General features: G+C 41.5%; 1 protein-coding gene and 1 pseudogene across 4 annotated transcripts in view; both read left to right on the forward strand.

The window, feature by feature from the left end:
- Window positions 1-25578, forward strand: part of Dis3l2 (DIS3 like 3'-5' exoribonuclease 2) — a 306233-nt gene that overhangs the window by 195212 nt on the left and 85443 nt on the right. For all 4 annotated transcript variants that reach the window (XM_035441100.1, XM_027397459.2, XM_035441098.1 and 1 more), the window contains one exon: window positions 4042-4121. In XM_035441100.1, the coding sequence (XP_035296991.1) occupies window positions 4042-4121 (80 nt within the window). The remainder of the gene's footprint in view (window positions 1-4041; window positions 4122-25578) is intronic.
- LOC100775091 lies at window positions 7610-8963 on the forward strand (annotated as a pseudogene).

Raw genomic sequence — 25578 nt, forward strand, 5'->3', positions numbered from 1 at the left:
TTAAATTGACATGTTCATAGAAGTCAAGAAACTAGTAAAAGCGTCATGAGGGGGAGAATTTCAAGAAAAGGCGGGTAGAACATAAGCACTGTAAAGTGGAGAAAGGGAATAATGGAACAGGAAGGGTTAGACGGGAGTGGCAGGGAAAGGGGCTAGAGAGATGACTGAGTGATTAAGAGCACTCGATGCTCTTCCAGAGGACCTGGGTTTTGTTCCCAGCACTCACATGAGGTGGTTCACAGTTGTCTGTAATGCCAGCCTCAAGGTATCCAATACCACCTTCTGGCTTCTGTGGGCACCACATTTCATGTAATACATGTACATACACTCAGGCATATATCATAACATTAAATAATCTTTTTTTAGGTGGAGTAGAGGATAGAAGGACAGGGTAGAGAAGAGAATATGGAAAGGGAAAACTAACACTAAAGACCTTCGAAAATGCTACATGGAAACCTACTATAGAAGCTTCCTAAAATAATACATATATAAAAGGAATTTAAATGGAGTTATCCTAGACCCCCCACACACACACACATACATTAAAAGCTATTGCCACTGCCCTTGGTCACCTCCAGAACTTGATGGTAAGACCCTATGGCTGAAAGACAAAAAGTAATTGAGTCATAGGGCATGGAAGATCAAGTTAGTGCCAACCTGGAGTCTTCCTCTTACTGGCTAGATTTCATAGTGCTGGAAGGTTCTGTGCATGCTGCTGGGGATGGAGGGAGTAATTTGCAGTCTTACCCAGGTATGAATCTGAAGACCTATAGTAATGACTGGCCTGGCAAGATAGGATCACTCATGAAATAGTGGCACAAGTGTTATAAAAGTAACCAATTACTTTCTGGTTGGATTTAAAACCTACTTCACAAAAAGGAATTCATACTTGGTACCATAAACTGAACAAAAACCTTGTGGCTGACTAGGTCATAGTCCCTAAGGGAGAATCTAATATAATACTGTTGTTCTACTAAATGGACATAGTAAAAAAAAACTGTTCCTTAAATTAATCTATATACCCATAGATTAGTGCATCTCTCAACCCTCATCAGAGAAGCTTCTTTTGGCAGAAGATGAACATTATTAATACAGAGACCTAAAGCTGGTTAGTAGGCAGAGAATAAGAGGCTGGGGGATGACCACCTCTAAATGGAACATCTGTATTACAGTTTCTTCCCATAAGGCTCGGGGATCATTGCAGAAGAGGGAGCAGAAAGATTGTAGTGGAAGTTTGCGTGCAGTAGTATTTGCTGGATGTGGCAGCACTGCTGAACACTGAACTTAGAGCACCTGTGATTGAACACATACGAGCTACCCAAGATCAAGCCAGCTGAAATCCCAGCATAGATGGAAGAGGGCCTCGTCAAGTCTTACCCCTAACTGAGGAGCTGCTGGTGATTGATGACTGCTGGAAAAGGGAGAGGCAGTTTTCTTTAGGAATATGGGCACCGAGAGGCTGCCTATTCACCAGTAGGTGGTCCTATACCCATACAGTTAAAGAAAGCACTAAAGAGACTCATTTTGTTTGCTTGCTTGTTTTTTTGTTTTAAAGAGTTGTGAAGTTGGAAGGGGAAAATGGTGGAGGTGGAGAGGGAAGGAACTGGAGGGGAGGGGGTTGGGGGAGGGTTTGATCAAAACACATATAGTATTAAACACTGAAAACAGAAAGTCTAACTCACACACATATATTTAATTTTAAATTATTTCTAAATGAACGAACAGTAAAATTGACCTTTACTTGGTGTGCATGTTCATACTTTTAAATCACACATAGATCTTAGACACCACAGATAAGATTAGCAAAACTCTGCTCCTCTAACAACACCCACACACCTCATTCCCAAGCCCTGACAACCACTGATCTGCTCTCTGTCATTATAAATCTGTACTTTGAAAATAGAACCACACCAAACAAACTATTATTTCTTAGTTAGCTTTCCCTTGATACTGAGTATAGACTGAACCTAAGGACTTGGGCATACTCCAACAGCTCTTCCACTAAGCTGTGTTCTCAGTTGGAGATTAGTTACATTATTTTCTGCCATTTCTTTCCTCCCTCCATCCTCTCCCATAAACTCCCTACCTTGTTCTCTTTCAAATTCATAGTCTCATTTTTTTGTTTGTTTGTTTTTCGAGACAGGGTTTCTCTGTGTAGCTTTGGAGGCTGTCCTGGCACTCACTCTGGAGACCAGGCTGGTCTCCAACTCTGCCTCTGCCTCCTGAGTGCTGGGATTAAAGGTGTGTGCCACCAACGCCCGGCTTCATGGCCTCTTTTTCTTTAATTGTTGTCATGTATGTGTTGACAGTGTGTGTGTGTGCGTGCACATGCACATGCACATGCACACATTCACACATGTGTATTTTTAAATATATAAATACAACCTACTCATTCCATATAATTTTTCTTGTATGTATATGTTTTCAAGGCTGAGCATTTGATATTGGGAAACCAGTTGGTATGCTCTTCCTTGGAGAAGACTGTTTCTTCTCTCTCAGACTTTCTTTGTTGCTGGTAGTTCTTTGTCTAGGGTTAAGGCCTCAGGGGGCTTTCCCCATCCACATTAGAGTAGCTATTGCTGTCATCCTTGTCAGGTCATATTTGGGCAGCCATATGTTGGTGAGACACAATCTCACCAAACTGCCAATTCTCTATTAAAATCATTCCACTCTCTCTTCCCTGAGCCTCTTAGGTGTAGGATATGATATAGATATACTATTGGAACTGGGCTCCACAATTCTACATTTTAATTGGTTATGGTTTTCTATAATGGTCCCCATCTTTTACAAAGAGAGGTTTCCTTGAGGAGGGGTAAGAGCTACACTTATTTATGTGCATAAGGATAAATCTTTCAGATGTAGTTAGGGAACACACTGGTTTTGTAAGATGGTGGGTATAGGTTCTCCTCCAAGATTCTGACTTCACTGGCCCCAGGTAGTTGGCTAGGTTTCTGGAACCAGGCATGATTTCTGCTTGTTGAGTGGACCATCTGCCCAATTAGACAACTACTGATTTCTGTTACCATCAAGACACGTGGGCCACTGCTGCACCCTTAGGGCTTTCTTGCCATGCTGTTCATTGTTGTGGTTTAAATGCATCATGGCTGATGGTCACACTGTTGGTTTCTTCCCTGATTTGGAAACTTGTATGATGTCTTCTGGTACCATGGAAGCTAGTCCCCAAGAGATTTTCCAGTCAAATCCAGTGCAGGTCCTTTCCGTCCAGTGTCTGAAGTGCATGGTGTCTTCCACTTGTTGCAGTGTGTGTGTAGAGGTCAGAGGACAGCTTTCAGGAGTGGCTTCTCTTCTTCCACCTTGTTGAAGCAGGATCTCTCTTTTTGTTTCTGTCATTCTGTGTACACCAGTCTAGCTGACATATGAGCTTCTGGGCAGTGCTCTTACCCCCACTTCCCATATTACCGGGGGATTTCTGGGGTGTGTGTGTGTGCCTCCACATCCAGCTTTTTATGTGGCTCTGAGGGAAGTGGTTTGCTGTCCCAGGAGCACAAACTGATCTGGTCTATTTCTGAATAGGATTATATTATGCTTAACTAAGTTCATTATTTGGGCCCATATTTTTTAAAAACTTATTATTGGGTCCTGTCCCCATGTCAGAAGACAGGTAACATTTTTTTGGGGGGGGGGGCGCACTCTATTTACCTGGATGGAAGACAATGCAGGAAAACAGCTGCAGCTGATCCTCAAAAGGCCTGCTCTCATATACTCTGTGGATAGGGAGGCCACCTCAGACACTAGAGAGAAGCTGATCAGGAGGACCTGCCCCTCTTGAAACAGAATTCTTGTTGGGAAGCCTCTTTCCTGTAAGCTGCCTCCTGGCTGCCTGATGACGCTTGTTCTCTCTCAGGGCAAGAAGAAGTTGGTATAAGGTCATGGAGAGGAAGCCAAGGGTGACTACTCCTTTATCTCCTCCAGTCTCACATTTCCTCCCTTTGCAACAGATCACATGTGCAAAATGAACTGTTATTTAGCATTCTATGACAGTGGATTATTTGTGCTAATTGTGTTTTCTGTCTTTCCTAGAAAAGACTGTATCTTCACCATTGACCCATCTACTGCTCGAGACCTTGATGACGCCCTTTCCTGCAGGCCTCTCACTGATGGTAGGATGGAAATTTCACTGCCATTCTGTGCAGTAGGCAGCTTGCATCCCTGGGTGATGAATACCATGTCCACTTTCCATGTGTTCCTTAGGCAGCTTAGTGGGCAAGGATGGGTTTGCTTCATCCCTGAACTTGACTATACAAGCTAAAAGCTGAGCCCTTGTGGAGATGTCCTCTCACTAGCTATTAGCCATGAGAGCAGAAGAGTTACTTCTAGGCCTTACCTAGCTTCAGCATCAGTATGAGGGATAATAGGAAGACACCCATGGACTCTACAAAGAGACTGATGTTTCCTTCAAGCTTAGCATGGAGGGGCCTCCCTCAACATGCTGTGAAGTAGGCAGCAGGCACAGCCTCCTCATACACGCTTGTTTAGGCCTGACCTGCAGACACCCCACTGCTCCTAGTAACTCTTTGTCAATTAAGAAAATTTTGAATGGCAGACTGTTAGGAGCCTTTTTAAAAATTCTTGGGGATGATGCTAGGAAAGAAAAGGCAGGGTTGCAGCCAGGGACAACTGTAATAGGAATAATAGCAGCAGCTGATTGTCAAAGGCAGTGTGTAGGGTGTGAGAGAAACCACCCTATCCGTTCCCTCTATGCCCAAAGATAGTTTCCAGATACTTCTGGCCCTTTTCTAGAGGGGTGCCTTGGTGACGACTGTGACTTTGGTTTTTCTTGGAGCTTACCTTGGACTAGCATGGCCTTTGATGGTGTACCCATGAGGTATGCACATCCTTTTGATTTTAGTCTACCACAGAGAATTGATGGCCCACCTTCAAAGTATTCATCCCTCATCTTCCTCTGATGCAAACCTCTGTATGTTTCCTTCTCTAATGCAATAAGCAGTGATGATTAGTAGGCATAAGCCAAGAGAGGGCATGTTGCCTAAAACTGCCTAGCTTCTTTTCATAGGCACTATCTCCACCCACCCCTAAAATACTCGTATGGCAAAGATTATCCATGTTAAGCAATTCTCTGCTACTGAGCTGTATCCTCAGCACATATTCTCAGTTACATGTTTCTATAATCTAAAACTAGAATGGCTCATGTACATGAGCAAACTTTGGCCCAATGTCTGAGCAGTCTCTGCTGTGCATAGAGGTTTGAGCAAGCCTGCTCTTTGCAGATCCCTCTCCAAAGCACCAGCATGAACAGTCCCCTAGGTAATGTTGGGCCTCCCTCCCCTTAGGGTTATAGCTCATCTCTGTTACTGGTTGGAAACAGCTGCTCCACTTACTCTCTCCAGTTTTATAGTTGTATATGGCAGATGTATTAATACTTGCTTCTCTATCTCTGCTTATATCTAGTATGCAAGTATGTGGGCAAGGGTTTCATGGAGAAAATGGGTTTAAAAAAAGTACTGCAAAAAAAAACCCAGATTAATAGCAAATAGTGTTCTTTATTTGGAAAACCACACAGTCATTGTTCAGTGGGAATTCAGACATCGTGAGGGGGAAAAGTTATCAAAAGACTGAAGGAAAGGGAGAAGAAGTAAGCCGGGGAAATGTCAGAGAAGCTTTACAAGAGTAAGTCTGCAGACCTGGACTGGAGATGGAGCAAGGTAAATGGAGGCTGAGGTTAAGACAAGATGATGAAGAGAAGAATGTGGAAACAAGTGGCAGAGCAGAGAGAGACAAGACAGAGGTGGCTCAGCCTGGGTGTTGAGAAACTACCCACATGTAGACACTGGAAATTCAGGAGGACTTGCTGTTTGGGGGAGGGTTTTATATGGAGTTGCCTGTCTCATGATATGTATTTATATGAGTAGCTGCTAGCCGCTTTTTAAAGGATAAGAAAATAAATAGGCTGAATGGCCGATGTCATGAAACTATAGCAAGATAGCCCTGCAGGAAGGCAAGCAACATAAACACGAGTTCAGAGAGTGAGCTTCCTAGGACAGTGGAATCACAAGCAATTTTCCTCACTGCTCTACTTCCAAATTTTATAATGTGGTAATAGTAGCTTTATAATGAAAAATCTTTGTAGTAAAAAGTTATGAGGTGCCAGAAATCACAAGCTGCCCAGTAGTTGCCCACTGCACCAGGTGATCAGACCCTTCTGTTTGGTAGTTCTTGCATTCCAGAGAGACAGTTGTCATCTTTGCATTTGGCGGGGCAGCAGTATAAGGAAGAAACCAGGGAAGTCTTGGGAAAGGCCAGAGATGGTCAGTCAAGAATTTTTTTTTTTTTTTATGGTGGCACTTCCACAGTTGGCCATTGTGACAGCTGGTTCTGCCAAGATCATTTATTCAGGGAGATGAAAAGCAAAAAGGCAAGTCAAGTTTGGATTGGGATCGGGTTGGCTAAATTCAGGTTCCTTAGTTCAGGTTCCTTAGTTACCAGTTCATATCAATTTCTACTTAGAGGAAAAATATTTACTGTTTCAAAAAGGAAATAATGTTTTCTGGCCATATTTACATTATCTGTGTTCATTTCAAGAAAATACTGTATAAAACATATGTTTTCCTTTGGTCCCACAGAAATCATTTGAATGACTATTCTGTGAAAAATCAAATAGACAGACAGGTAGAGCCTGCAAGTGCTCACAAGCCCTTTCATAGAGTGCCAGTGTATGCCCAGGTGCAAGATAGAGACAATCAGTCATATAAAGTGTTAAAGTTAACTTAAAGGGGGAAATATGCCCCCACCTCCCTTCCAAAGCAGAGCTTTGCCACTCATCTGATTTGGGATTCACTCCTTCTTTTAGCCCAAAAACACACTTAAGGAGAGAACACTGCCCAGCAATGGGGGTTCTTTTATTTTTGCTTAAGAAAATATTTAATAACAAGTGGAATTGTAATGATATCCCAGAATCTAAAGAATAAACCCCAGCTTGGTAATTTATGATTGTAACAGATTGCTTGCAGCACACCTCACCATTGATCTCACCACTCGAGTGTGGGAAGCCACAGCTGTAAAATCACCTCTGGTGTTTTAGTTACCCTTGCAGCATTCACTTGAGTATCCAGATTGCATTTGAACTTGTTACCTTAAAGGCAACCCATTCTCCCATAAGATTGTGTTACTCTTAGGAAATCCTTCCATACAAGCTTCAGAAATATTGTTATCTTTCTGCAGTTTTCCACTTTAGTCCCATTAATGCTCCTCAGTGCCATATAGCACAAATACAGTGTCTCATGTAAAACTCTTCTGAACAAGAGCTATCATTTGTCTTCCAAATCACAACATCTGTTTCCTGTCTTGTGGCTGATAAAGTATGAATCCATTTGCCATGTCATAGAGTCTTCCTGCTTCTGTGAAGTCTTGGGTGTTTGCCTCCCTGGCTTGCAAGCTCTCCTAGCAAGTTTTTTACTGGACAGAGCTGGGATCTATCTAATAGGTGCCCATTCTGTCCAGTTACTGCTTTTCTATAGTGTAGAGCACAAATGCTCCAGCGCCTCGGAACTGTAATCAAGTGCAACTATAAATAATACTGAAAAAAGTTAAAAAAGATGCTCCTACAGGCATCTCTGTTGTCAGGTATTCATTCTCGATGACACTCCAAGATTACCTTGAATCAATGAAGCAACAGAGAGGTGACCAGTGACCTCCTCTCTCCTTCTCTGATCCAAAAGGCCTGTGAATCTTTCTAAGCCCCTCCCTGCTATTTTCTGTGTCTCTCTATATGTATCCTTAGTCCTCTAAAACCTCTAAGGCTAATTCCCATCAGCCAATTGCTGACTCCACCCTCTGATTCAAAGGAAACTTTATTGGCAGTCTCCAAGTGTCATTGCCAACAAATATCCTGCAACATTTCTGCCTACAATTCCTTTTCAGATGACCTTGTTTACCATAATTTAAAACATTTGACCTTTTGACTTTACTTAAAATTTTTAGAAATCACTTCTATTAGAGGTGCATCATAAGTGAGATCCAATATCAACTGTATTTCTAATCCACTCATCTATTGGTGCTGATCTTGCCTGGCTCCCTAGCTTCCTCTTACACCACATTTTCCATTGTAACTGAGGACCAACTTCTAATACTGCTGTAGCTAAATCTTTCCAGTCTTGGGGGATAATTCTTTTTGAAGTTGCCCATATGGCATCTGGAGTTACAGTGAATGATGAAGTCATCAAAGTTTTTAATGATATGAAAGTAAGAAAATCTTCTACACAAGAGGAGATAAAAAAAAAAAGAAAGCAGTTCTCTTCTGTTTAAGCGATGACAAAAGACAAATAATTGTAGAGGAAGCAAAGCAGATCTTGGTGGGTGACATTGGTGATACTGTAGAGGACCCCTACATTTCTTTTGTGAAGTTGCTACCTCTGAATGATTGCTGGCATGCTTTGTATGATGCCACATATGAAACAAAAGAGTCTAAGAAAGAAGACCTAGTATTTATATTCTGGGCTCCTGAAAGTACACTGTTAAAAAGCAAGATGATTTATGTAGCTCTAAAGATGCCATTAAAAAGAAATTTACATGCATTAAACATGAGTGGCAAGTAAATGGATTGGACGACATTAAGGACCACTCGACATTGAGAGAGAAACTGGGCGGCAGTTTTGTAGTTTCCCTTGAAGGAAAGCCACTATAAAATAATAGCCAAGTGCCATCTGATCTTAAGGGGCTTCCATTTCTTCAGTTCAGTCCACTGGAGTCATATTGGGTTTTGTTTTTTGTTTATTCCCCTTTCCACTGGGCCTTTCAACACAATGAATGAATGAGTGAATTAAGAAGCCAGTCAGGGATTGACATTAGGCTGTTTAATACAGTTACTTTTATGTAGAACCCAAGGAATGCCTTCCCTGTCTTATTTTAGCCAAAACAACTGGTTACATGCCTTCCTTGCAGTGAGCACTACAATGGATGTGATTGTCAATGTGAATAGCTTAGAGTACTACAAAGGGTAAGCTAATTGAATGCCTTGAAAGTATTGTCCACTGGTCATATGGTAAACTTTTTTCAGTATTATTTATAGTTGCACTTGATTACAGTTCCGAGGCACTGGAGCATTTGTGCACCTCACCTGCCTTGGCAAGCCTATTTTTATGACATGGCAGCACAGATTAACACTATGCATTAAAAGTACTTTTTTAAAAAAAATGTGTTTAATCCCTTAAAAAGAATGCCAATTAAGTTTTATTTTCTGTCCTTGATTTATCTAGTACCTCAGTGTTCATTCCTCTTACCTGAATATCTTCTTCAATAACTGTGTTGACATCTTTGGTTTCCCATTGAGTATACACTACTGAATAAATGTAGGAGTTTTATGTTTACCGTATGAGTCTTGAAGTACTACAGATATTTTGAATATCAGTCATGATGGCAACTTCTGTATAAAAGAGCCTTAAATGGAACATTGTTTTGAGATCAAATTCCCTACCCTCACAAAAGTGGCCACGTTGCAATAAAAATTGTGTCCGATTACAAAAAAAAATTAACTTCTGCTTCACACAGGGTAAATGCATACTATATGAAATGACTGCTTCCTTAAATCTCCTTAAATCTAACATTTTTACAGGATTCCAGTTAAACTTTGTATAGCCTTGGGAGTGCCTATTATCTGGTGGTCATTCTTGTGTGGTAACTGGATAAATTAAGGTTGATTTTCTTATAACCTGGGCCACTTCTCTTTAGTTTCATCAGGCAATGGTACAGAAGGTTCTGCTCTGAACTCCTCTGTTTGTGTGTGAATACTTTTCTTAATTTCACTAGTAGGTCTCTCTAAGGCTTGTATCTTATCAGTCAACTTTCCATATTTGGCACAGATACCAAGAATAAAATATGATTTGCCAAACTGATGACAATTGTAATCGACATTATGTCAATCCTTGCTATGTTGACTATTCCATTTATTTTTTCCAATTTCAAACCATTCATTGTGGAACCATACAGAGTCTTAACTCCCTACATCATAGTATTCCCCAATCTTAACATGGGAAATTTTTTTTTTTTTTTTGGTTTTTCAAGACAGGGTTTTTCTCTGTGTAGCTTTGGAGCCTATCCTGGCACTCACTCTGGAGACCAGACTGGCCTCGAACTCACAGAGATCTGCCTGCCTCTGCCTCCCGAGTGTTGGGATTAAAGGAGTGCACCACCAATGACTGCAGGAAAGATTTTTTTTTTTTTTTAATGCATCTGCTGACCCAAGCTAGTGAGAGATCACTGAGTCTGGTCTGACAAATGGGGAAACCTACATAAGACTGAACTAGGCTCCCTTAATATAGGTGACAATGGTGCAACTGGGACAGTATACGAGGCCACTGGCAGTGTGTCCACAGTCTAACTCGAATGCATAAACTGACTTAGTGGAGCCCATTCTATAAGGAGAGATACCTTGCTCAGCCTAGACACAGGAGTGTCGGGGGTGGGAAGGTGCCTTTGTCCAACCTCAACGGGATGATGGGATAGACTTAGTAGACTTTCTAGGGGAAGCTTTACCCTGTCTGAGGAGCAGATGGGAGGTGGGGGAACAGGAGGAGAGGAGGGAGGGGGAACTGGGATTGGAATGTAAAAAATTAATTAAAAAAGACTTTAAAAATCTTCTCATTTCATAGTATAATAATTTATAAACTCTTTTTAGTTATAGGACTTTATTTTTGTTTGGCCATTTTCACAATATGAAGGTCAGCTAAAGTCTAACATTATCAACATGAAGAAAAATAAAATTTCCTGAGTTTATGTGTGCATCAGAAGTTTGTCTCCTTATGCTTTTACATACATTTTAAGACCTAAATTTGAGACTTAAAAAAAAAAAAAAGATGTCTTAGGGGCTGTAGAGAAGATGGTTCAGCAATAAAGATTTCTTACAGAGGACCCAGGTTCTGTTCCCAGCAGCTTTGTCAGGCAGCTTACAAGGTGCCTGTGACTCCAACTCCAGAGGATTCAGTTACCACACATGTCTGTACTCACTTGCACATACTCACACACAGACATGTGCATGTACACATAATTAAAAACAATAAGGAATCTTTTCTAAAAGATACCTTAATTTTTATTTTTAAAAGTAGTTATCACAAAAGTATATATGTATGTGTGTATATATATATATATATATATATATATATATATATATATATGCAAAAATTTAGGTGCTCTTGGAAATACATTTTAATATAAGAGTACATGTAATGCACACATATTTAATTTGCTTACTCTTTTGGGAGTAATGATGAATACTTAGTCTTACACTGTAACTTAGCCTCTGCTAGCTCTGACTTGGATAGATCAAACAGGTTTTAATGTAGAAAGCATTACTACATGTAAAGACTCAGTAAATTATGGACACAAAAGGCCTATTCAAGAAAATATAACAGTGCCAAACACATATTCACAGTTTTCTTCAAAATATATAGAGCAAAATGACAGAAATACAAAGATGAGTTGATAAATTTTTTAATTGCTGTGTGTTAATTTCATATAACTTTATCAGGAAATGACACTTTAAACAGACCAGAAGTTTGGTAAAATTATGGAAAATTTAAGCCACACAGCTAGTATCTGCTCTTATAAACTTACCTAATATGCAGCATTTACAGCTAGAGAATACATACTGTGCTTCTTAAATATAAGATGCAGTTTCCTGTGCAAGGTACAGTGCTTTTTAAATCTATTAAAAATATCTATGAAAAAAAGTATTACAGAAAATAAAATACAAATGGGAAATTTAACCATTAGATTTTCCTTTTTTACTTTACTCTAACTTTGCACTTAGTCTAAGATACAAAAAGCCCTTGAAGTGTTACTAAAGTGAGACCTGAATCATACTAATAAAAATGTAGCACATAGGTTTAGGCTTCTTTGCTAGCAATTTGTGGCTAGTGTCAGCTTAATAATGAGTGTCTCTATGTCACAGATCATAAGACACAGTAGTCATTAACTGTGGCTCCTGCCACACAGATTGTGTCAGAAGAAGCTGACAATTCTGCCAGACTCTGAACCCCTTGTGCCCCAACCCGACACTTGGGAACAAAGGCTATGCTCTGTTGTATGACTTTCATAAGCTGTAATAAACCAGTGCCCACATTTCATCTTTCTATAGGAAATGGTTGGTTATTTGATAAATGTTTATAACATCACTAGGAATCCACTTTGTGAGTTTGTTTTCTAAACACCTTGTGTAAGAACTGACCACACAAAAACTTGGTTCCCAAATTCACTTAACAGGTTGGAATCTTGAAATATTTTACAAAAATAAGAAATGAAAATCACTAATCCTGAGACATTGGTAATATAAAAATAGGATATATAAGCGCATGAAAAATGCTCACAGAAGGCAAGATGATAAAAAAGATAGTTTTTAAATAAAATCAGAGAGTTAGCTGATACCCTTCTTTGTTTTGTGAGCACTATAGCAACTAAGATGCGTTTAAACCTGACTTCATTGGCTACTCTGTGGCCAGAAATGTAAAAAACAGGTAATTTGTTCTGATATATATTTTCTAGCCATTAGTTGTGATAGATTTTCAAAAGATTAAGATTGTCTTAGAATTGGGCTGTTACAGCAGCTATCAAAGCAGTAGCATCTTGCTCGCTCCCACCTCCGGCTTGTGTCGGCCAGCATAGACTTTCTTCTTTAACGTACTTGTTATGTGTTCATGCCCTGAACTGAGCTCTCCCTTTCTTCACAGAGCTCTCCTGCAGAAATCTATCTGTAGCCAGGATGCACACAGTTTGGTTCCTCTTGCCAGTATGGGGACCGGCAGAACAAAGACCATCAGTAGCTTCATGAGGGTTTGGGGACAGAGAAGAACAGTAGTCTGGGCCTGGACAGTGGCTCAGTGTGCACGGCAACTGTTGGAAGCTGCTCGCTCCTGCATTGTCATTCTTTAACACATAGAAAACTCTTATACTGATTTTTTAAAGGAAATTAAACCACTAAATACATTTCAAAAATCATCAGCACCTTACAGTTAAGAAAAATTAATCAATAACAACAAAAAAATCAACAGGTTTGGAAACTTTCTCATTATACAATTGCCAAATTAACAAAAATTAAAGTTTAACCTTCTCTTCTTCTGTCCACTCAAAGATCAACCAGATGAATAGCACAATTCAGAGTGTACTTAATGTGGTCCTCCAGTGTGTCTTGAGGGATGTAAGTTACCTAGCTATTTGTGGCTATTTATTCCATCACAGCATTCTACATAGTACCTAATGTTCCTGTTTTTAGGCTTTGGGCTTTCCACTTGTTACTTTTCTGAAACTACAGGAGCTGCTTAACTCAGGAATGTGCCTTGTGCTGTTCTGGTTCCCCACAAGTGAATCCAGGATTGTTTAGAAGCCATTACTATAAGGGACAGAAAAAACCTAGATACTCACAAGCCATCTGTGGAGAAAGGTGGGCAGACAGCTGGTCCCCACGCACCTGTTCCCTGTGGACATGCTCTTTTGCTTGCTGACTTTGGTTGCTGACAGTACTTGCTAGCACTTTGCTGCAAGGGGGCCCATAAGCTTTGCTCATGTACCTCCAGCACAACTGGAGGCAGCTAAAGAAGGCAGTGGCTTGCTGTCCACTGCATTCAAATCTAGGTCCACTTGGACCTCTACCTGCTCCCACACTGTAAGCACCCACACCTCCAGCACAACTGGAGGCAGCTAAAGAAGGCAGTGGCTTGCTGTCCACTGCATTCAAATCTAGGTCCACTTGGACCTCTACCTGCCCCCACACTGTAAGCACCCACACCTTGATATCTGCCCCTTAAAAGTCTAGACCTCAGGTGGCTTTTGTGGGAAGTCAATCTCAGGACTTGACCCCCCCCCTTCCTGGGAAGACTATGCCTGTGCCTGCTCTATAAACCACAGTAAATGAATTCTCTTGTTAGCACACTTCCTTGGCAGTGTAAGAGAAGCAGGCCATCTGGCTGTACTGTGGGTAAAAGACTGTGTCTGCAGCATCCTCTGCTAGCTCAGCAGCTTGAAAGAAACCACAGTTCTTGTGTTCCTACCATGCCTGGAAGCTATACATCCCTTGCCTTGTCACAAGCTCTGTTGACACAGGATAGAAAGGTGGGCCCCAGGCTTTTGTCACAGGTCACAGAGTGGGGAAACAAGCTTTCCAGCTAGACTTCAGCATCTCAGCACTACCATATGGGCTGACCTTATACTGCCTGCAAGAGTGGCTCACTGGGGGCAAATATATGTGTATCTCAACCTCCATTTGTCAGTTCCTCATCTAGGAGCTCATCCAACACAGATTTAAAGATGCTTTTTAAAATTGAATCTACACTGAACATTAGAATCAAATAACTGTTTACAGAGCATTTGTATCATATTAGGTTTTGTAAGTACCTAGAGATTATTTTAAGTGAGAATATACATAGACTGTATGCAAATACTTCAATATTTTATATGTGTGTTCTGCAAACACTTTTATACTTTATAAATGGAATTTGAACATTCAGGCCCTTCAAAGTCAGTGCAGTTACCTGCTGGCTGTCTTAGTACCTGACCATCCCTGCCCCTGGCTGTTTTCATCTGGAGTTACCTTTTTTCTTGACTTTTTGGCTATTGGCCTTGTTATGATGCTCCTATCTATGCCTTCCAGGCCTTGTGGCATTTGTATATCAGCAGAGTGCCGTGGTTCGAACCCTCAGACTCAGTCCTCCATAATCTCTTAGTTCACAGCTTATTCTTTCCCATGGTCTATCCACTTTCATGAACAGAATCCTAATGCTATGATACAATGGGATGCTCTCTTAAAAATTGCATACTGTACTCATAGGCTACTCACACCTAATTAGGAAAGTTTAATCTGCCTTCTGTTGAAAATGTGCCATATGTATCTTTAAAAAATAAGACCTACATGTACCATTTAATTTCACCAAAAACTATATATAAAATCTGTCCTTTGTGTTGAAAGGGAACCTTATTCACTCTTCAATAGATTTTGGAAGGGAAACTTTCCACTTGAGAGTAATTTTCCGCTCAGATACACTTCTGGACTCTGTCTCTGACATCTTCATGATGCCCTGTGCTGTGTGAATGCTGTCCCTCCTACACCTCTTGCATGGGAAGTCATTTCTAATCCCAGTTTTGAAACATTGTTTCCCCCCCCCCCTCTTGAAGTCTCTTATGTCAGAGGGCATTCTGACCTCAGGCAAATCACAGGCAACTCAAGTACTCCATCACAGACAAACCTTAATTTGGTAGCAGGACCCTTAATGAATCTGAGAGGAACGATGGAAAATATTTTAGGTCCATCAGCTCGGAAGGAAGTGCACATCTTCTCCATTCATTTGGGGCACTGGGAACTGAACAATTCTAACTGTCCCTGATGGATGATCTTCTTTTATTCTTTTTCTTTCTTTCTTTACTTTTTTTTTTACTTAATTGTACCTTGACTCAAAATATCCAAATAACTGAATAGCCACGCAAGGGCTTTGGCATGAAAGTGGGCTTCTGGGATACATGCCAATGTGCTCCTGTTTTGAGGAGAGGCTATAAGTGGAAAGATTAAGTGGAGAGACAGCTCCACCCCTCTAAGTCTTATTCCTATGTTCCATTCAAATTCAAATCTTGCTAGCCTGATTTCTGTGGGGTCCGGGCTTTGGAAATTCTCTCGGTTTTTTTTTTTTTTTTTTTTTTTTTCATGGATGTCTCAGTGCACCTTGTTAAACCAAATTTGGATCTCAGCATGTTCATCTGGTTCCAGCTCTACTGATTGGTTCCAGTTTCCTTTCTCATTAAAGCCAAGATAATCTGGCACCCACTAGTCAGTCATCCTCAAACCTCTGGCACCAAAGTAAACCTGGAAGCCAGTGGGGAGGCCCAGTGACCCAACATTCCCATTGCATGGTAAGAGACAGTCGTAATGTGCCAAAGGAGCACTGGGGTAGGAGAAGAGGAATGGGCATCACACCTTGTCTTTGCCTCTGCTCCCTCTGGAAGTTTAGGCCTGTCTGTGATTCCCTGAAATTCTTTCCTCAGCAAAAAAGGAGTGGTTTAAACTAGACATTGTTGCAAGTTTCTACCAGTTGCAAATTGTAAGTATATGAAAAGCAAAAAGAAATATGCCCTCTTTTTATCTGTTGCTGCAAAAATACGATCACACTTAACTGTGATAGCTATGACATATTCTACTGATGCCTTACATAAAACTACAAGCTGGGCTTTGTAGTACATGCCTGCAATTCCAGTACTCAGGAGGTGGAGGAAAGAGGATTGGAGGTGGAGGCCAGCCTGGATTACCTATGTAATCTTGTCTCAAAAAAAAAAAAAAAAAAAAAAAAAAGCCAGTAAGATGGGTCATCTGGTAATGGCACTTGCTGCCAAGCCTGATGACCTGAGTGAATTCATTCCCCAGAAACCACTTCCTGAAAACTGTCCTTTAAACTACACAGGTGTGCTATGGTCTGAGCACAGGAATGCACACCTACACAATAAGTAAATCGAGAAAGAAACATTTTTTAAAGGAAATGACGTTAGCTCCTATAACTAAATAATAATAATAATAATAATAATAATAATAATAAGAAGAAGAAGAAGAAGAAGAAGAACAGCATTCTTATTCCAAAGGAAAGGAGTAGCTCTTAGCCCCACATTCTCTGATCTCTGAAACAAGGCTAATAATATCTAACTCAGAATTACTAGAAATTAAATTAAATAATCCCAGGAATCCCTAGCACTTAGAACTGTGCCATGCAGACAGTAAGTGTTCAATAAATATAATTAATATTAATACAAAAGTGGAAAGATTAAGCAACCTGGATTATGCTAGGAGTTGTACTACAGAAACAAATTGCAGCTGCTGTTCATAAGCTGAGATGTGAACAGAATAGAAAAGTACCTACATATATCCATGTGCAATATGGTTTTCTTTTCAGCTCAGCTATCACTGCAGTATAACAAAGAGAAGGTTTTATTGATAAGTAGTGCTAGGTCAGGGGAGTAGCCTATATAGGAGAAAAGTGGGTTTTGATCCATGTTTTATACTATACATAAAAATGAACCCCGTGTGACTCTAGGCCTACATGGGAATGGTAAATCATTGATACACCAAGAAGATGGCAGAATAATAATCTCAGAACCTTGTAGGAGTCAAATATTTCTTAATCTAGGCATGAAAAGCATGCTATTTTAAAGCTTAGGTCCACCGTGGTGGTGCATGCCTTTAATCCCAGCACTGGGAGGCAGAGGCAGGCAGATCCCCAGGAAACCCTGTCTTGATAAACAAAAACAAAAAAAAAAAACAAAAAAGATTTACAAGCTGGACTATCTGTTGCTGTGATAAAATACCATAACCAAGGTAACATAGAACAAAGGGTTTATTTGGCATACACACACACACACAGAGAGAGAGAGAGAGAGAGAGAGAGAGAGAGAGAGAGAGAGAGAGAGAGAGAGAGAGAGAAAGTTGATTCTTAGCAGATTTACATCTTTTGCATGTATAAATTATAGGTATAATTTTTGTTTTGTCTACTGTGAAATTAGAAAATAGTTTTTCCTTAATGCAAATAAGTGAATGAATGAATGAATGAAAGAAACTGAGTAATTAGACCCAAAAAGTTATTTAATATCACTAGAAATAGTTAAAAAAAAAAAGTATCTCTGTAATGAGAGAAGAGCCCTTCCAAGTTTCTATCACTAGGATATAAAGTGATGAGCTTTTACCTCTCATAATTCAAAGTGAGAAAGAAAATTTTAATTTCACGTGAAAGGAAGATTAAGACTGAATTAAGCAGTGGGTAATTACAGTTAATACACAGTAACTAGGCATTTAAAGGTACCTATATTCTTTGATATATGTAAAATTATATATCTTTTAAATTTTGCTTTTAGATACTAATAATTATGTCTTGTTAGTTATGAGAAAATAGAAAAATCCGTAAGCAGCTGAGTGTGGTGGAACATACCTGTGATCCCTGTCCTTTGTGAATCAGGGCAGGAGGATCCAGAATTCTAGACCAGACTTTGCTACATAGCAAGCTGAGTTTGAGGCCAGCTTGGTTAAGTGAGACCTTATATGAGAAAAAAACAACATGAGAAAGGGGATGCAGAGAGATTAAAAGATAGGGGAAGGGAGAAAAGGGAGGATGAATCAATCCACAAACAAGCATGAAAATGTGCTAAAATTCTGTAGTCAAACTTACATCTGGGCATGTTGAGCTCTGGGTTGAGAGCATTCCGTGGGAATCATATGGTAAACACTGCACCACAGAGTAGAGTAAGACTAGGGCCCAGAACAGCCATGTGCACCAGAGAAGTCTGAAAGTGCTTGGAACAAGTGTCATAGGCTTATACAAACTGGAGTCTCACTTCTGGCTTGGAAATAGTTGTTCTGCTTGGAAAGGGTATGCCCAGTGCCTGAGGTCACCTTTTATAGAGCCTGCTGGCAAAGTGTTGTAGTTGTTACCATCCCCAAGAGTCAAGTATGCCAGCACCCATTTCATGGCCCTCTGCCCAGGCTTGCAGGGAGCTATGTGTGTACTGTAGACTCAAAGTTGTGTGGAAGCATTTGGAAGTGTATACAGTAGATTGTCAGTAATGTAAAACTTAAATGAGAAAGACATTTATCATGGAAAACTTAGAATTTACTTTGAAGCATGAAGAAATTCTCAGTACTATCATTCAAAGGAAATCCCTTCCATCACCTTTATATGTCTCTCTCCAGGCACTTTTAAGCCAGGTTTCCCAGTTTTTGTTGTTTTGTTTTTCTTCTTGATGCCTCTGAAAATAATTACAAATGTGGACCATGAAGTCAGTAATGATCTCATTTTCCCAGGTCCAGAAGTCATCACTGGGGACTTGTCATTCTGTTCTAAACTATAACCCTCTTTTGTCTTTTTGGCTTTTCTTTTTAAAAAAACTTGTACCTAATTTTACTTAGCTGGATTTAACTTTCTCAATTTTTTTTCCTTTCCTTGGCTTCAGCCATGCAATTTTTGGGGGGTGAGGGGTGGTGCTAGTGGAGGGTTTTGAACGTGCACAACAGCCAGCTGACAGAATATCATAATAAAACTCTTTGTTGCTTCTGCAACCCTCAAACCATGGCCAATCTGCCCCATTTCCACCCTAGCAACCCACCCTGCCCTAGCTCATGTTGCTTTCTTTCACTCTCTAAGTTTGTAACTACTGTCAAGGATCCTTCCCCACCCCTGAGTGTCACTGTCTTGGCATTGAGGAAGGATCCAATGTGTGTGCTCAGTGCCGTCCCAGGCCTGACCCGCTGACCCAGGCTTTCCCCACTCACTTTGGAGACGCCTGGAAATTCCCAGACGTTGCCTGTGCCAGCCTCACATGTTCAGCCCCTCGTCCTCCTTCCTGTTAATGAAGGAGGCCATTGCTCAAGTCATTTGGAAAGGGAAAAGTGGAATTTACTACCTGGGTGTTCCTCTTCCATGCTGTTCGTATAAATTTAAACTGAGATTCCTGAGAATTAGATTGAACATGACAAAAATTGCTGTGTGGGCAGTTTCGTTGAGTACTTGCAGATTGATAGAGCTCTTTGTAACAATGAAGGGGAAAGGTTCTTTAAGCTGCCTAGCTCCAGAAGGTGAGCTCACCAGTTAAGGAGTTTGTAACTAAGGTCCTCTTTAACCCTTTGATGGGTAGCAAAGAAAAAGAAAAAGAAAAAGAAAAAGAAAAAGAAAAAGAAAAAGAAAATCTACAAACTCTTCCAAACCTGGCCTTGAGGGAAGGGCACCTGAGAAATTGTGCCAGACAACACCCTCCTCATGCACACAGACCTTGCATTGCGTTCAGATTTATGTGTCCTGGAATTTTTCATTACTTCACCTCCTTCTAAGTTTAAGAAATATCCTCAGATCCTCATCACGTCACAACCATGGAGTGCTGCCATGGCGTGCCGTCCCGGTGGTCAGCTTTTGTGTGAGGACATTACATAACGAAATACCACACGGAACTGGAATTCCTCAGAGTTCGAATTGTCCTTCTTACCTAGCAACTCTGTCAGTGTTTCCACCAAAGTCAGCGGGGCTTTGCTTGTCCCAGCTAAAAGAGGGAGTTTATTGTGTGGCCACAAGGTGATAAACCCATTTGTTTTTCAGATGTTTAGTCGGTCTCAAAACTTAAGGAGAACCAACCCAGGCCAGGGCCTGCATCCTGGCTGGATGAGTTACCCAAAGTAAAGCCCTTATTGCTGACTGTGTTCTCTCAGCCCCTTTGGTCAGATTATCATTTCTGAGCTCTTGAAGCAGATTTCTCTCTTATAGATTGAGAACACTGGCCATGGGGTCAAGAGGGTAATCCCCAAGAGCAGTGTGTTCCCATCACAGGTTGGATGGGAGCCTGCTGAAGTCTGACATCTGCTGTGTTGGGGAGAAAGGAGTCCTGTAGGTGATGCTTGCTTTCATCTCTGCCTGTGCTTACTCCACAAACTACTCACCAAACAGTTCATTTCTTTGCCTGTCAACACCATTCTTTAGAAATCAGTACCTTCTTTGGGGTTACTGTGTGCAGTTCGTTATCACCATAAACCCCAACAATAGACCCATGGTATGCAGAATGAGGCCAGGAGCCAAATGAGAATGTGAACCTGGTATGCTGTTCATCTTTTACCGCTCTCCAGTGGCTTCTTATCTTGGGTGAAATAAAATCTACATGCTTCACCCTGAACCAGCAGGCCTGGCTATTCACTAGGCTCCTACTTCCTATCCTTCCTTCTTCCCTGCCTTCTCCTTGTTCCTTAGCCTCCTCAGGCTTGTCTTGCCCCTAGCCCTTTGCTCTGCATATGCCCTGCCAGCTATCATTTGACATGGTCCATTCTACATTGTAGACCTTAGTGTATTCCTCAGAGGAGCTAAACTCAAGAGACATGCCAAGCATTCTCTCCTAAGTTGTTACTTTATCCAAAGTCCTTTCTACTACCTTAAGTGGACTTCTTAATCTTGTTTTTTATTTACTTGCACCATTCTCTCTTCTAGAATACAAGCTCCATAGAAAGGACCTTGCCTGTCTTTATGAATATGCCCAGCTCCTGGAAAAATATTTGACACATACGTGGTAGCATTTGTCAAATGGCTGAATGAGTGGTGGTTGTTGTCAAGAGCATGTTTGGAAAGAGTGTTAGGATTGCGAGATAATTCAAAACCAAGCTATGTGGTGTCTCACCTGAAGGAGAAGAGCTCCAGAAGCTCCATGCTGCTGGCAGCAGTCACAGCTGTTGTGCTACCCTTTGCCAACCCTGTTCCACTCTTTTCTTAGCCAGATTCTTGTCCCCTAAGGACATGGGCTTCTTGTGAGCAGTCTGTAAACTGGAACTAGAGCAGTAAATAAAAATTCTAGAGAGATGTGTTTTGGCTTTGAAAGCGGGGGGGGGGGGGAACAGGGGGAGCACATACTTGCCATTTTTATCTGAGGATGAAGTAGACTACACTGGGAAGTCCTGACTTTGAAGTCAGCTGAAGGATGAAGACTCAGACTGGGTGTTCTGTATGCAAACTACCAGGGGACACCTGGCACTGCATGGCAGTTAGAGCAGCCACTGTATACAACCCTACCTGCTGTGGGGCCTTTTTCCCTTTCCTGTTCATTAAGTTAATGTGAAACACTGGCTGTGTACCAAGCCTTTTCTTTGTCCTTCAAGCTGATTACAGGGTAGGGAAGGAACTGACAGTGAGCATGTGGTAACTGGTGTTGCGGGGAGGGGTAATATGAAGCTCTAGGAGGGCACATGGGGAGATGGTGGTGGAACTTGGTCATCAGGACATTCCTGCCAGAGAAAGTCCTCTTTTCCCCTCAGATGGAGTGTGAGGGGCAACAGGAGCTGCTAGAATAGGTGAGGAAGAGCACACACATGCACACGCATGTGCTTCGTGCTCGCTCTCTCTCTCTCTCTCTCTCTCTCTCTCTCTCTCTCTCTCTCTCTCTCACACACACACACACACACACACAGACACACACACAGACACACACACAGACACACACACAGACACACACACACACACACACACACACACACACACACACACACACACACACACACACGAGGAGAGAGAGAGAGAACGCGCCAGAGTAGCTGGAGTTCCAGGCTTGGGATCCATGCTGAGGAGACCCATCACAGTAGGAAGGCAGAGAGCACTAAGCAGGGAGGGCCAAGAAAGTTAAAAATGCCTGGGATAGGCATCTGTGAGGAGGAACTTTGTTGGCTTCAAATTAATTGCCATGTAGTGATCAAATGGGATGCTGAAAGGAGGGGAAGAGTCAGAGCCTCAGGACTCCAGGCCTGTATTTTGAAAAGAGTACCATCTTCTGTGTGAAGGATCCATTTGTGCAACGGCAGGGAGCAGTGAGGAGCTTGGAAGTTCTCTCTTAAAGGAAATGATGGTCACTGTAGTAAAGTGGGCATAGTGGGAAGAGGTCTGTGCAGATTAGAGAAGTTTGGGAAGTGGGGTGCGGTGTGACTGGTCAGCAGAGGCAGAGTGGGTCCTGGGTTTCCTCTGGTCTTCTCCATGAAGGTGCCTTTGTTGCTTTAGTTGGGGGAATGACCCCCCACTCCTGGAGCAGGAAATGGATTTGCTATGGAGGATTCGTGTGAGGTGCCTTTAGGGCAGCTAAATGGCATTTACTAGTAGACTTGTGCATGTGTCAACCTATGCTCAGAGAGATCTGCATGGGTAGATCAGAGTCAAGAGACTCAAGCCCGGAAGTGAGTAGATTGGACAATGCAGGGAAAGTAGACTTAGCAGAGAAGTTAGCTTGGCAAAGCTCCAAGGCATGACACAAAGGTATGGATGGCACAAGCAGAGAAAGAAAAGTGAGAAGGAAAAGTCTTCAGGATTCAGAAGCTACTGCACACTCAGGGTACAGTGGCATAGCTCATTAGTGACCCAAACAGTGCATGCCTCTGTTCAGGCAGCTGGAACAAAGTGTCATGGCACATGCATGATAGGAACTTATTTCTCACAGTTTTAGAGACTGGGAGGGTCAAGATCAAGGCAATAACAGTCCAAGTGTCTGTCGAGGACCCACTTCCCAGTTCATAGATAGCACCATTTTGCTGTGTCTTTTTGTATGGTGGAAGGGACAAGGCACTGTTTCAGATACTGCTGTGGATTTTTTTAGTTTGTATTTTTCTTTCAAGCTTTCCAAAGAAGGACTCTACCATTGAGATATAGTCTCAGACCCTGAGATCTCTTTTATGAAGACGCTAATCTCATTGGTCTGGGCTCTGACCTCATGGCCTAATCACCTCCCAAAGGCCCCATCTTCTGATTCTGTCACACTAGGGATTAGAGCTCACCATGTGAATTTGGAGAGGACACAAATACTGGGTTTATTCCAGCATGTATTGTTGTTTCCTGTGAAGAACATTCTGTTGAAGCTAGAAGGGCCTGTGTCACCAAGGCCCATTCTCAGCAGTGTTGCAGCCACACTCAAGTGGCCCAGGTCTGGAAGGGCCCAGTCTTACTGTAGCTAAGGGAAGACTGCCAATGCCTCCATCTCTGCCACCCCTGCCTGGGCAGTCCTTGATGGTGGCCAAGCCTCTGGTAGTTAAGACAATCACTCTCCTTCCAGCTAAAGCTGACTGTCAGAGATTTAGAAAGGAACTGCCTAGGTTTCCAGAACTTACTCTTCTAGTTAAAGAGAACTGGAGTTAATGGCTTAGTGGTTGTTCCATAATCAGGCCCTGCTACAAGTGGTTAAGGAGCTTGGCAGTGAGAACCAAAAGAGCCTTCAGGGACAGGGGTGTGGCTGTGAACAAGGCTAGGAAAAGGACTTCTGAATCCAAAGCTAAGAATGTGGCTTCCCTTGAGTCATGAATGATAGGGAGGGTTTTTGAGCCGTGGCCCATTGAGACAGAAAATTAGGTTGTTTCATCTTGTCCTGGAAGTGACTGTGGATGGAGGAATAAAAGGAACAAAAACTCAGGAGTCAAGCTGGCTTGGAATTGGGCTTTATCATATCCTGGCTGGGTTATGTTGGACCAGTGATTTGCAGCCTCCCTTAGCTTCAGGTGATTTAGCCATGCAATCTGTTGGGCATGGTTGTTGTTGGTGTTAGATTGTACTCAGAGGCCCTGGCACAGAAATATATTTTAAAAGGCAGTCATTCCTGTTATCCTAATTAGCATTTGAAAGGACAGGATTGAACCCAGGGCTTTGTGCATGATGGGCAAGTGATGTATCATTGAGACACATCTGAACCCTGATTAGAATTATTATGGACATCATTGCCAATATTGTGTTCATGTAGTTGTCGTAGGTAATGAAACACTTTCCTATTTTCCCATCAATTACACTTCAACTCACTCCCATATGCTTTTGTCCTTTATCATATCAGTGTATCTGCTAATTACATTAGGTCCAGTCCTCCTTAAAGAGGGGGAATCTCCATGTATGGATGCCCAATGCTGGTGTCAACTAGAGGCTTCATTCTGTATATTATGGGTTTATGTAAGAATGCCCTCCATTGAGGCTAGAGAGACAGCTCCACAATTAAGAGCACATGTGTTCTTTCAGGACTCACTTAGGCAGCTCACAACTGCCCTAGGGGACTGCGTGTCCTCTTCTGGACTTCATAAGCACTGCCCTCTATATATATGCTCACACTCACTCTCTCTTTCTCTAAAAAATAACACTGACAAGAACGTCTTTGAAAGATAAAATCCTTCTCGTAAGTGGGTTCTTGAGAACAGGACAAGTGGCACCTTGAGGGTAGCCCCACCCCTGAGGATATGGAAAGGAGACACTATTAAGAAGTGGTTGCACCAGCTGAGAAATTGGATTTGAAGAGGTGGTTTCTAAACCTGGCTCTAGTCTGTTAGTATTTTAGATGAATGAAGATGTTGAGATTCTCCTCGGGTCATTCAAAGGAATGTTTGTATTCCTCTGAGCTTTGTGGTCTCTGTACAAAGTGGGACAGGCATGAATGGCCTTGGGGAATTCTTTCTCTCTGCTTTCACTGCTCCTCAAAACTCATGGGAGTTCCCTTTGCCCCTGTAGATAGTAAACTATATTTTTTTAATTTTTGAGGAATATTTTTATGTCCTTTTTATAATTTATTTATTTGTATTTTATGTGCATTGGTGTTTTGCTTGCATGTATGTCTGTGTGAGGCTGTCAGATCTCCTGGAACAGGAATTACAGACAGTTGTGAGCTGCCATATTGGTACTGGGAATTGAACCCAGGTCCTCTGGAAGAGCAGCCAGTGCCTTTAACCTCTGAGCCATCTTTCCAGCCCCATTATATTCCTTTAATAGACAGTAAGAGGGAGCAGTTTTTAAAACATAGTACTAGTCCTCAATGTTCTGACAGCAAATGCTCTCGTGCCTGAACTTTTGAGGTTCATGTTTTCTTTCATAGAATAAAAACTTAAGTGCCACTGTCTCAAGAGTTCTGCAAGTTCAAATTATGAAAATATATGTAATAAAATATTTATTTAGGGTTTTCATTTTTTAAAAAAAAGTCCAAAGTAGAGAATATAAGAGTGTCTTTTGCTGGGTTGAGAGGCTCTGCAGGGAATTCAGAATGAAATTCAAGTCCCTCAAATATATTTAGATTGGCCTCCACTATGTTTTATCTCCTGTAATGAACTCTTTGTCAGTTTGT

Source organism: Cricetulus griseus, chromosome 2 (genome assembly GCF_003668045.3).
Source record: "Cricetulus griseus strain 17A/GY chromosome 2, alternate assembly CriGri-PICRH-1.0, whole genome shotgun sequence".
Classification (NCBI taxonomy): domain Eukaryota; kingdom Metazoa; phylum Chordata; class Mammalia; order Rodentia; family Cricetidae; genus Cricetulus; species Cricetulus griseus.